This window comes from Rhinoderma darwinii, chromosome 1 (genome assembly GCF_050947455.1).
Source record: "Rhinoderma darwinii isolate aRhiDar2 chromosome 1, aRhiDar2.hap1, whole genome shotgun sequence".
NCBI classification, from domain to species: Eukaryota; Metazoa; Chordata; class Amphibia; order Anura; family Rhinodermatidae; genus Rhinoderma; species Rhinoderma darwinii.
This window is the reverse complement of record NC_134687.1, coordinates 557,779,074-557,792,713: the sequence shown is the minus strand read 5'-3', so window position 1 is coordinate 557,792,713 and position 13,640 is coordinate 557,779,074. Positions and strand designations below refer to the sequence as shown.

General features: G+C 46.7%; 1 protein-coding gene and 1 long non-coding RNA gene across 3 annotated transcripts in view; one reads left to right on the top strand and one right to left on the bottom strand.

Annotated features, from left to right (window-relative positions):
* ANKDD1B (ankyrin repeat and death domain containing 1B) overlaps positions 1 to 13,640 on the bottom strand; it is a 71,534-nt gene that overhangs the window by 17,459 nt on the left and 40,435 nt on the right. The window contains exons 7-9 of the mRNA XM_075854878.1: positions 13,499 to 13,597; positions 12,697 to 12,795; positions 9,823 to 9,921 (exon numbers count right to left, since the gene is read on the bottom strand). Coding sequence (XP_075710993.1) covers positions 9,823 to 9,921; positions 12,697 to 12,795; positions 13,499 to 13,597 — 297 coding nt within the window. The remainder of the gene's footprint in view (positions 1 to 9,822; positions 9,922 to 12,696; positions 12,796 to 13,498; positions 13,598 to 13,640) is intronic.
* LOC142745747 (uncharacterized) overlaps positions 1 to 13,640 on the top strand; it is a 65,175-nt gene that overhangs the window by 19,151 nt on the left and 32,384 nt on the right. The window lies entirely within an intron of this gene.

Here is a 13,640-nt window from a genome sequence, read left to right as displayed (position 1 = left end):
ATACAGCCCTTCCCTGTAGGGAACGCCATACAGCCCCCCCCCCCTGTAGGGAACGCCATACAGTCCCCCCCCCCTGTAGGGAACGCCATACAGTCCCCCCCCTGTAGGGAACGCCATACAGTCCCCCCCCTGTAGGGAACGCCATACAGTCCCCCCCTGTAGGGAACGCCATACAGTCCCCCCTGTAGGGAACGCCATACAGTCCCCCCCTGTAGGGAACGCCATACAGTCCCCCACTGTAGGGAACGCCATACAGTCCCCCACTGTAGGGAACGCCATACAGTCCCCCACTGTAGGGAACGCCATACAGTCCCCCCCTGTAGGGAACGCCATACAGTCCCCCCCTGTAGGGAACGCCATACAGTCCCCCCGTAGATAACGCCATACAGCCCCCTCTGTAGATAGCGACATACAGCCCCCTCTGTAGATATCTACAAAGGGGGCTGTATGGCATTATCTACAGGGGGGCTGTATGGCGTTATCAAAAGGGGGTTTGTAAAAAAGGCACTATCTACAAGGGGGGGTTGTGTGACACCCGGGGGAGGGGGGGCCCCAGTCAAAAGTTTGCTATGGGGCCCAGTCTTTCCTAGTTACGCCCCTGGTGGCTGCTATGGGGCCCGCAGCATGAGGGGCCCGTGCTGCCCGCCCACACTGGCACCCCCCATGCCCGGTGGTGCCGCTAGCAGCCGTTATGGTTGCTACAGTAATAGTGATGCCACATTCAATGGTATTTGAGTCCTTAGGATGCAGAAACTATTGACCGCTATGGCAGAGCAGGGAGGTATCTTCCTGCTCTGCCATTTGCTAGGCAACAGGCCACATTTGGCCTGCAGCCTATCAGGGGGGGCAAACTGGGTAATTGCCCAGGGCCCCCATCCAATAAGGGACCCCTGCCCGCGGCTGCTACAGGGCTCAAGGGGGCCTGCGTCACCCGGCCCCTAATATTTATTGGCTGGGCGGCACGGGCCCCATCATGCCCGGTGGCATCGATAGTGACACCCACATTCACTTGTATCTGCATCCTCAGGACGCAGATACAATTGATCACTATAGGCTGCAGGACACGTCAGGCCTGCAGCCTATAAGGCGTTGGGAAGACTCCCTGGGCAGGGAGGGTGTGCGGCGCTTCGTCCGTCGTATGAACGGGGCAAGGTAAGTACAATATATTTTTTGGGGGGGCTGTATGGCAATATACATGGGGGAATGCTGTGTAGCACTATATACAAGGAAGGGGCGCTGTGTGGCACTACATACAAGGGAGGGGGATGTTTGGCACTATATACAAGGCGGGGGCTGTGTGGCACTATACACAAGGGGTGCTGTATGGTACTATACCCAAGGGGGAGCTGTGTGACACTATATACAAGGGGGCTGTGTGGCACTATACACAAGGGGGGCTGTATGGTACTATACCCAAGGGGGAGCTGTGTGACACTATACACATGGGGGGCAGAGTGGCGCTATTTATGGGGGCTGTGTGTGGCGCTATCTACAGGGCACTGTGTGTGGCCCAATATACAGGGGTCTGTGTGTGGTGCAATCTACAGGGGCTGTCTGTGGCGCAATCTACAGGGGTCTGTGTATGGCGCTATCTACTAAGGGGGGCTGTGTATGGCGCTATCTACTAAGGGAGGCTGCGTGGCACTATATAGAAGGGAAGGGGGACTGTGTGGCACTATATGCAAGGGAGGGGCTGTGTGGCACCATATAGAGGGGGAGCTGTATGGTGCTATCTACAGGTGGGGCTTTAGGGTGATATCTACAGGGGGGCTGTATGGCACTATCTACAAGGGTGACGTGGGGCGCTATCTACAAGGGACATGTGCCTGTCTACAGGGGGGACTGTATAGCACATCCTACAGGGGGGCAGTATCTACAGGGGGCACAATCTATAAGGGGGGCTATGTCGGGCACCTAGGGGAGGGGGGCCGAGTCAAAAGTTTGCTATGGGGCCCAGTCTTTCCTAGTTATGCCCCTGGGGGACGGCCCCCTATGACAACCCATCTGTAATTACGGGGGTGGGGAGACAGACAAGTGAGCCCTAATCTACCCGCCACTCAGTCCCTGCCTACTTGCAACGACCCGCCCTAGGCGACGGGGTACAACTGGGCGACGGTCCCTACGCTCAATAAGTGCACGACAGACAAACAGACAAGGGTACACAGAGCTAGGGGGAGAAAGGGACAGTTGCCCACGGCAACACTGTGAGCAACAAGAGAAGTGAACAAGCCGAGTCAAACCAGGAGTGTACGAGGTACCAAACGCAGAGCAGGAAAGTAGTCAGCAAGCCGGGGTCAATATGAAGCAAGGACAATAGTACAAGAAGCTGCAGCAGGGCCAGGAAACCAAACGAGAAGAAATCACAAGCAAGGAGGAACAGGAAAGGCAGGTATAAATAGACAGAGGGTGGGAGCTAGCTCCGTCTGGCCAGGCTGTGATAGGTTCTCCTAAGCCTGCCACCCTGAGTGGTGGAAGATGGAGTCAGTCTCACAGACATAGAAGCAGGTGCAAACTGATTATCTATGGGCATTAACCCCGAAGCTGTGCCTGGCAGATCCTTTACAGTACCCCCCCTTTTATGAGGGGCCACCGGACCCTTTCTAAGTGGACCTGGTTTACTGGGGAAACTAAGGTGAAACCTCCTGACCAATATCCCAGCGTGAACATCCCGAGCGGGTACCCAAGTCCTCTCCTCAGGCCCGTATCCTCTCCAATGGACCAGGTTCTGGAGGGAGCCTTGGACCATCCTGCTGTCCACAATCTTGGCCACCTCGAATTCTGCCCCCTCAGGGGTGAGAACAGGGACCGGAGGTTTCCTCGAGGGAGCCAAGGACGGGGAGCAGCGTTTAAGGAGGGAGGCATGGAACACGTCATGTACTCAAAAAGATGGGGGCAACTCCAGTCGGAAGGAGACAGGATTGAGGACTTCAATGACCTTGTACGGCCCTATAAACCGGGGAGCAAACTTCTTGGACGGGACCTTAAGGCGCAAATTTTTAGACGATAGCCACACCAGATCCCCGACCATAAACAAGGGGTTAGCAGAACGTATTCTATCTGCCTGAGTTTTTTGTATGCTCTGGGACGCCTCTAGGTTCTTCTGAACCTGAGCCCAGACTGTGCACAGTTCCCGATGAACGACCTCTACCTCGGGATTGTTGGAACTACCAGGTGAAACGGAAGAGAACCGTGGATTAAACCCAAAATTACAGAAAAAGGGGGAGACCCCTGACAAGTTACTGACCCGGTTATTAAGGGAAAATTCGGCGAGGGGAATGAATGAGACCCAATCATATTGACAGTCAGAGATAAAACACCTTAAATATTGTTCTAGAGACTGATTAGTCCTCTCCGTTTGGCCATTAGTTTCAGGATGGAAGGCAGAGGAGAAGAACAGGATCAATCTCCAACTTTTTACAGAAGGCTCTCCAAAACAATGAAACAAATTGTACCCCTCTATCAATATTGACAGGGACCCCATGGAGACGCAGGATGTGTTTGACAAACAAGGTAGCTAACGTCTTAGCATTGGGTAGTTTCTTAAGGGGCACAAAATGGCACATCTTACTGAAGCGGTCTACTACAACCCACACCACCGACTTGCCTTGAGATGGAGGCAAATCGGTGATAAAATCCATGGAGATATGGGTCCAAGGTCTCTGGGGAATGGGCAAAGAACATGGTAAGCCCGCTGGTCGGGACCTGGGAGTCCTGGACCTAGCACAAACTTCACAAGCGGCGACGTAGGCCTTAACATCTTTAGGCAACCCAGGCCACCAATAGTTTCTGGCAATGAGGTGCTTGGTACCCAGGATGCCTGGATGGCCAGATAGTGCAGAGTCATGATTTTCCCTAAGTACCCTTAACCGGAATTGCAGGGGAACAAACAGCTTGTTCTAAGGAAGGCTCCTGGGAGCTGAACCTTGATCAGCCGCAATTTCAGAGACTAAATCAGAATCAATAGCGGAAATGATTATACCTGGAGGCAAAATACAAGCAGGATCTTCCTCCGAATGAGAGCTGGCCATGAAGCTACGTGACAGTGCATCAGCCTTAACATTTTTAGACCCAGCCCTATAGGTAACCACAAAGTTGAAACTGGTAAAAAATAACGCCCAACGAGCTTTTCTCGGGTTTAGCCTCCGGGTAGATTCTAGGAAAACCAGATTCTTGTGGTCGGTAAGGACCGTTACATGGTGCCTAGCCCCCTCCAGGAAGTGGCGCCACTCTTCAAATGCCCATTTAATGGCTAAGAGTTCGCAGTTGCCAATATCATAGTTACTCTCAGTGGGTGAAAACTTCCTGGAGAAGTAGGCACAGGGACGGAGATGGGTGAGGGACCTGGTACCCTGGGACAAGACAGCCCCCACTCCCACCTCGGACGCGTCAACCTCCACGATAAATGGCTCCATTTGGTTGGGCTGAAGAAGCACCGGGGCCGAGATAAAGCACTTCAAAAGCCTGGACAGCCTCAGGAGGCCAGTGGAGGAGATTAGCACCTTTGCGAGTGAGTTCCGTAAGAGGCTTAGCGATGACCGAGAAGTTAGCAATAAACCTCCTGTAATAATTAGCGAACCACAGGAAGCACTGTAACGCCTTCAGGGAGGCAGTTTGGACCCATTCCGCCACAGCCTGGACCTTGGCAGGGTCCATGCGGAATTCATGAGGAGTGAGGATTTGGCCCAAAAATGGTATCTTCTGCACCCCAAACACACATTTTTCGGTCTTCGCAAACAGTTTGTTTTCTCGAAGGACCTGGAGCACATTCCAGACATGCTCAATGTGGGAGGACCAGTCCTTGGAAAACACAAGTATGTCATCAAGGTACACTACAAGAAATACCCCCAGGTAGTCTCTTAAAATCTCATTTATGAAATTCTGACGAGGGCATGACGAGGTATTCGAAATGACCTTCGGGCGTGTTAAACGCAGTCTCCCACTCATCCCCCTCTTTGATGCGGATAAGGTTATAAGCCCCCCGTAGATCAAACTTAGAGAACCATTGGGCCCCCTGAAGCTGATTAAAGAGATCAGGAATCAGAGGAAGGGGATACTGGTTCCTTAGTGACCTTATTCAAGTTTCGGTAGTCAATGCATGGCCTAAGACCACCATCCTTCTTCCCTACGAAGAAGAAGCCAGCACCTACCGGAGAAGTAGAGGGGCGAATGTAACCCTTGGCCAGGCATTCCTGGATATACTCTCTCATGGCTTCACGTTCGGGACAAGAGAGATTAAATATCCTACCCTTAGGGAGCTTAGCTCCTGGTACCAAATTGATTGCGCAATCATATTCTCTATGAGGAGGTAACACTTCGGAGGCCTCCTTAGAGAAAACATCGGCGAAGTCCTGAACAAACTCAGGTAGCGTGTTCACCTCCTCAGGTGGAGAAATAGAATTAACAGAAAAACATGACGTCAAGCATTCATTACCCCACTTGGTAAGGTCCCCAGAATTCCAGTCAAACGTGGGATTATGCAACTGCAACCAGGGAAGGCCTAAAACCAAATCGGACGATAATCCATGCATTAACAGTACAGAGCACTGCTCCAAATGCATGGAGCCAACAAGGAGTTCAAAAACAGGGGTATGCTGTGTAAAATAACCATTAGCAAGAGGAGTGGAGTCGATACCCACTACCGGGACAGGTTTAGGCAAATCAATCAAAGGCATAGCTAGAGACATAGCAAATTCCACAGACATGATATTAGCAGAAGACCCTGAATCCACGAAGGCACTGCCGGTAGCAGACCTACCAACAAAAGAGACCTGAAAGGGAAGCAAGATTTTATTACGTTTCATATTTACGGGAAATACCTGAGCGCCCAAGTGACCTCCCCGATGATCACTTAGGCGCGGAAGTTCTCAGGCTGCATTCTTACGCTTAGGACAGTTGTTCACTTGATGCTTGTCATCCCCACAGTAGAGGCAGAGACCATTCTTCCTGTGGAAATCTCTACATTGTTGGGGGGACACGGAGGCCCCGAGTTGCATAGGTACCTCCGAGTCTTCCGGGGAGGAACGAAGCAACGGAACCTCGGGAGGCATCATGGGGGAGTCAGAGGAGAAAACATCAAGACGTTCAAGTTGTCGTTCCCTGAGACGTCGGTCAAGTCGTACCGCTAAAGCCATAACCTGGTCTAGGGAGTCAGAAGAGGGATAACTAACTAGCAGGTCTTTCAGGGCGTTCAACAGACCCAACCTAAACTGGCACCTTAAGGCAGGGTCATTCCACCGAGAAGCTACGCACCACTTCCTAAAGTCAGAGCAATACTCCTCAACAAGACTCTTACCCTGACGTAAGGTCACCAGCTGACTCTCGCCAAAAGCAGTCTTGTCAGTCTCGTCATAGATGAGTCCGAGAGCAGAAAGGAAAATATCAACGGAGGAAAGTTCAGGGGCATCAGGAGACAAGGAGAAGGCCCATTCTTGGGGCCTTTCCTGGAGCCGGGACATAATTATACCCACCCGCTGGCTCTCAGAACCTGAGGAGTGGGGCTTTAAACGAAAATAGAGCCTACAACTCTCCCGAAAGGAGAGAAAAGTCTTCCGGTCCCCTGAGAACCGGTCGGGCAACTTGAGGTGGGGTTCAAGAGGTGAGGTGAGGGGGACTACCATGGTAGCATCAGGCTGGTTGACCCTCTGAGCCAGGGCCTGGACCTGTAGGGAGAGACCCTGCATTTGCTGAGCCAGGGTCTCAAGGGGGTCCATAGTGGTGTCAGGGACCAGGGTAGACTAGGTATGGGCTTGTGATTATGTAATGACGGGGATGGGGAGACAGACAAGTGAGCCCTAATCTACCCGCCACTCAGTCCATGCCTACTTGCAACGACCCGCCCTAGGCGACGGGGTACAACTGGGCGACGGTCCCTACGCTCAATAAGTGCATGACAGACAAACAGACAAGGGTACACAGAGCTAGGGGGAGAAAGGGACAGTTGCCCACGGCAACACCGTGAGCAACAAGAAAAGTGAACAAGCCGAGTCAAGCCAGGAGTGTACGAGGTACCAAACGCAGAGCAGGAGAGTAGTCAGCAAGCCGGGGTCAATATGAAGCAAGGACAATAGTACAAGAAGCTGCAGCAGGGCCAGGAAACCAAACGAGAAGAAATCACAAGCAATGAGGAACAGGAAAGGCAGGTATAAATAGACAGAGGGCGGGAGCTAGCTCCGTCTGGCCAGGCTGTGATAGGTTCTCCCACTCCTAAGCCTGCCACCCTGAGTGGTGGAAGATGGAGTCAGTCTCACAGACATAGAAGCAGGTGCAGACTGATTATCTATGGGCGTTAACCCCGAAGCTGTGCCTGGCAGATCCTTTACACCATCATTCCATGTTGTTATGGTCTAATGAAGGCCCCAGGGCTTCTATCTTTGTGTGCCTTTTAATCCCTGCCATACGTATTGCAGTAAATTATGCACGTGATGGTTTCAAGTCACTTAGAAGGACTAATAAAAAAAGTAAAACGTTTAAATAAAGTTTTTTTGAGTACAAAAAAATATTAAGTAAAAAAAAAAAACCTTGTCCAATTTTCCCCCTAATGTACTGTAAAAAAATAAATAAAATTAACACAATTGGTATAATCATATCCGTAAATAATCTAAACTATACTAGCATAACGTTTATAACCCGCACGGTGAACACTTGTTAAAAATTAAAAACGACAGTATTTCAGTTTTTTGGTGACCTCCCCCAAAAAAATTTAATAAGAAGTTATCAAAAAGTTGCATGTGCCCCAAAGTGGCAACAATAAAAACAACCTTCTCGCCCCCCAAGAAAACAAGCTCTCAGACCGTTCAATCAGCAGGAAAATTATGAGATATGGCTCTATAATTATATATTTTTTTAACATAGTTTTTTCATTGTAAAGTAGTAAAACTACATAAATTTGGTATCGCCATAATCATATCTACCCATAAAATAAAGATAACATGTCATTCTTACCACAAGGCCATAATTTAAAAACAATGGCGCAATTGCTGTTTTTTGCCCATTTCACCCCACAAAGAATTTTTTTTCCGATTCCCGGTACATTATATGGTACATTAAATGATGCCTTTAAAAACTACAAATCGTCTCGCAAAAAACAGGCCATCATAAAATATCAACTAAAAAATAAAACTGTTTTGGCTTTTGGAAGGTGGGTAGGAATGAACAAAAATTTAAAAATTAAAATTGGCTGCATCTTCAAAGGGTTAAAAAGTTACTATTAGGCCCAGTTCACACGGAGTTTTTCCAGTGCTGATGTTGATGCGAAGACCGCGTTGGAATCAACGTAAAAAACAGCCAAAACCACCTCCCATTGATTTAAATGGGAGGCGAAGGTGTATTTTTCCAGAGCGGCTTTCTTGCCGTGGTTCCACCTCTGAACAGAAAAAAGAAAAACGCATTTTCTGCAGCATTTTTTGCCCGCGGTCCTTACCGCGAAAATTGCGGCAAGAAAGTGCAGGCAGGTCAAAATCTGCCTCAAAACTCCTGAAGGAACTCCGTGTGAACAGGGCCTTATAGTGTAAGGCTATGTTCACACGCTAAAGTAAAAACGTCTGTAAAATACGGGACTGTTTTCAAGGGCAAACAGCCTCTGATTTTTAGCCGTTTTTAAAGCATCAAATGTTTTTTGATGCATTTTTTGGAGTTGTCTTTTACGGGGCGTTTCTTTACGTGCCATTTTTTTTCAAACGATTGCGGGAAAAAACGCCTCATCTGAACGAAACGCCGTTTTCCCATTTAAGGGCAAAGCCACACGTGGCGGAATTGCTCTTGAATTCCGCTGCGGACACTCCGCAGCGTTAATCCGCAGCGGAGCCGTTTCTCCATTGACTTCCACTTCTATTTAGTAGGGTTCGTTTAGACGAAGCGGAAAATTCCGCTGCGGAGCATAGGCTGTGGTGCGGAATTTGGTGTCCGCAGCATGCACTGGATGTTGCGGAGTTGTGGCGGACTGGTTGCGGACTCATGGTGGAATTTCTCCATTGACTTCAATGGAGATTCTAAGTTCCGCAATGAAGTCCGCAGCTGTCATGCACATGTTATGTGTGCTGCGGATGCGTCTTGCTTTTTTGACATGACATTTCTTCATTCTGGCTGGACCTATGTATTTCTAGGTCTACAGCCAGACTGAGGAAGTCAATGGGGCTCCCGTAATTACGCGAGCGTTGCTAGGAGACGTCAGTAAATAGTCACTGTCCAGGGTGCTGAAAGAGTTAAGCGATCGGCAGTAACTGTTTCTGCACCCTGGACAGTGACTACCGATCCCAATATACAGCAACCTGTAAAAAAAAATAGAAGTTCATACTTACCGAGAACTCCCTGCTTCTGTCTCCAGTCCGGCTTCCCAGGATGACGTTTCAGTCTAAGTGACGGCTGCAGCCAATCACAGGCTGCAGCGGTCACATGGACTGCCGCATCATCCAGGGAGGTCGGGCTGGATGCCGAAAGAGGGACGCGTCACCAAGACAACGGCCGGTAAGTATGAAATTAGTTTACTTTCACTAGGGAAAGTGCTGGCCCTTCTCTCTATCCTGCACTGATAGAGAGAAGGGATGCACTTTTACCGCAGTCCGCAGCGCTAGTCCGCATCAATTTACTGCACATTTTGGGCAGATCCGCCGCAGAATCTGCAACGCAGATTCTGTGCGGCATTGATGCGGACAGTTGCGGAGGAAATCCGCCACGTGTGGGCATGCCCTAAATCAGTGGGTAGATGTTTGGAGGCATTCATCTTCCGTTTTTTTCAGACGTTTTTCGAGGTGGTTATGCCCCGAAAAACGCCTGAAAACACTGCATGTGAACATACCCTAAATAATATTATCACTTGTTACTTACATTAGGGTTTGATGTCAAATCAAAGTTGTTTTTAAGGAGGAAGTTGACTAGGGATAAATAACCTTTCTCTGCTGTTACATGTAAGGCTGTGTATCCTTCCTGAAGATGGAATATATAGTAAATTATAAACATTTATGATTCAAGAACAATCATATTATACATTGACATAGAAGTATAAAGAAATAAAAAACATTACATTTAATTTGTATCAAATTCATTGTATGGTTTATAGAAAATGACAATATTTGCATTCACAGATTGCTTGGATACGTAAATTCAACTTTAAAGGGGTTGTCTCATACAGACAATGGGGGGAATTTATTACGACCGGCGTTTCATACGCCAGTCTGAATCTAAAAACCGCTAATTTATTAATAGGTGCATGCTTCTTATAAATTAGGCTCATCTCTGGCCGGCAGCTCCCCAGATACTCAAATCTACACCAGCTATTAATATGGTGTAGCCGCCCTAGGATAATGATCACGCTCCTGTATGCAGAGTACTTTGCTCAACCATAAAAGAAAGAGCTCCTCTTTTCTCTTTGTCTATCTCGAAAAGGTGTGTCATGTTTATGTATATATTGTCCATATATATATATATATATATATATATATATATATATTTGCCTATGGTCTGGGATCCCTTTGCCAAAAACAAGATCTTGGAAGATCTTTGGAAAGTTGGAAAGTTCTTTGCTTGTCATTTATTTCCAAACCCGTTTTTAGCTAAATAAAATATATGCCAGTTACAAATACAAGTCATACATGTGGTGCTTTATCCTTGGCCAAGCCCTGTCTGAATGGGATATGCATCTCTTTGATGGACTTAAGGAGCAAAATTGAGACCCCCATAATATGTTGGGTTGACCAACACTGTATTAAATGACCAACAATTTTTTGAATGGCCGGCATGTTACCTGTTGTGGCTACCACAAAGAAATTGTATGTTTGGTGGAAATTTACCACGGTGACAGCATTTGTTTGCCGGAGATTTGAGTAGCCAGACTTCCTGATATCAAATGATCCCCGAGATGACTTAATTTAAAAAACATTTTGAGACAATCTCGTATAATTGAAAAAAGAGGATTGTAAAAAGTTTTTGGCCACGTGTGTAATGTGTAAAAACTTTGTGGCCATAAAATACGGTTATTTCTGGTAAAACGTATGCAATATCACACTACCGACACATGTGAATACAACCAAAGACTGTGGATATTTAGTAAAGATAAATTCAAGCGCACTATTCTCACTAACATTCAACATCCAAATAGAGGCAAAGAAAAGAAGCGCAATATTGGGGCACAATCATGATCGATATTGGTCCTAAACTCTCTAGATTATTGGTCTCCAACCTGTTGCTTTCCAACTGATGCAAAACAAACAACTCCCAGCATGTCCTGACAGTCATAAGTTGGGGACCACTCCTCTACATAAATCCATATAAAAAAAAGAAAGTCAACAGCATCCATGCTGTGTTTTATTTCACCAACAGATCATATATACAGCAATGTTACGGATCAACACTAGAACCTACATAAAGCCTTGTTTTGTGCCGAAACATTGCTGTATATTTGATCTGTTGCATAAATGAAAGAGGCTCTGTCACCAGATTTTCAAACCCCTATCTCGTATTGCAGCAGATCGGCGCTGCAATGTAGATTACAGTAACGTTTTGTTTTTTTCAAAAACAAGCATTTTTGGCCAAGTTATGAGCATTTTTATATTTATGCAAATGAGCCTTTCTTAAGTACAACTGGGCGTGTTTAAAGTTATGTCCAAGTGGGCGTCTATTGTGTGTGTACATCTGGGCGTTTTTACTTGTTTTACTAGCTGGGCGTTGTGAATAGAAGTGTATGATGCTGACGAATCAGCATCATCCACTTCTCTTCGTTAACACCCAGCTTCTGGCAGTGCACAGACACACAGCGTGTTCTCGAGAGATCACGCTGTGACGTCACTTCCTGCCCCAGGTCCTGCATCGTGTCGGACGAGCGAGGACACATCGGCACCAGGCGACAGAGGCTACAGTTGATTCTGCAGCAGCATCGGCGTTTGCAGGTAAGTCGATGTAGCCTCTGTCGCCTGGTGCCGATGTGTCCTCGCTCGTGCAACACGATGCAGGACCTGGGGCAGGAAGTGACGTCACAGCGTGATCTCTCGAGAACACGCTGTGTGTCTGTGCACTGCCAGAAGCTGGGTGTTAACGAAGAGAAGTGGATGATGCTGATTCGTCAGCATCATACACTTCTATTCACAACGCCCAGCTAGTAAAACAAGTAAACTTGCCCAGATGTACACACACACACACACACAATACAACCCCACTTGTACTTAACTTTAAACATGCCCAGTTGTACTTCAGAAAGGCTCATTTGCATAAATATAAAAATGCTCATAACTTGGCCAAAAATGCTCGTTTTTGAAAAAAAAACGTTACTGTAATCTACATTGCAGAGCCGATCTGCTGCAATACGAGATAGGGGTTTGAAAATCTGGTGACAGAGTCTCTTTAAACCCACTGATCCGTGGTTGTAATGGGCGTAACCTGTACGGTAGCAGCCATAACAGCTGCTGAGAGAGCCCAACTCCACTTTCAGAGGTAAGTAGGAAGGCAGTATATAGTAGAAGTATAAGGTGGAACACAGAGAACCAGAAGTCCAAGAAAGAGAAGAAAAGACCCAAGGGGCATAGCAATGGCCAATGACCTGATAATCATATCCTTTCCATTTCTGCTGAAGCAGTGCCTTCCCTTTAAGTTTTACTATGGGATCCCATGGTAACTTGTTAGACCCTTGATGGCTGCTCTTCTCTTTCTTTCATGGTTTCATTAGCGCTATAGTATCTCAAGATTTGAAGTAGAAAATAAAATACATACATGGTTCATCGTGTTAATATCGCTTCCATCTTGCAATAATAGATCAGCACAAGCCTCATGTCCTCCGTTAACAGCCAAGTAAAACGGTGTAGCCCCTGTCTAGTAAACAATCCAAGCAGAGACTATTAAAGAAGGCAACACTGTGTATTCTGGTATTATTATTCTGTAACACTTTATCATGGGGATTAACTTTTCTCACAAAATACTTATTTTTCTATAATGGGCACATTAATGGGGTTTTCTTAGATTGACCAGAGAATTATGTCTGGTTAGTGGAACTATATGTTGACATCTGAAATGTTGGAGCAGAATATAGATTAATTATAAAACTAATTTTTCTTTCCTCATTGAATATTGCGAAAAATATTGTAATGGATCCAAACTTACTATTGGGGAAAGTGAATAAAAATATGCAATTCTGAATATATGCCACTAGCTTTTATACCCGGCGTTGCTCGGGAGGTTGACTTCCGGTATGGATAGAGTAAAAGCTCACTGTTTAAATACCTCTCAGTATGAATTTAATTGCCACCTCTCGATGTGAATTGAATTGCTAGAGAGTGTAAATAATGTTATTGGAAGCATAAAAGAAATGAAATGAAGAAATATGCTCAGCGTATCACTAGGCTGCCTGCATTACATTAAATTTAGTGAGATTTCTCAGCATTGACCACACGATGGCGCTGGCTTCAGACAAAATATATAATAGATAAAACATGGTGCATCTTTCAAAGATGTCCTAGATAATAATTAACTTAATTAATAATTAATTAATAATTAACTCCAAGATGGTTATATATACCTTATTTGGCCTATCCTTTTCTTTAAAATGGTCCAACAGAACCCTCACAACTGTGTCATGACCATTAGCAGAAGCCAGATGTAGAGCCGTGTTACCGTCCTGTGACAGATGCAATAAAGAAGAACATGAAGAGATAATCAAT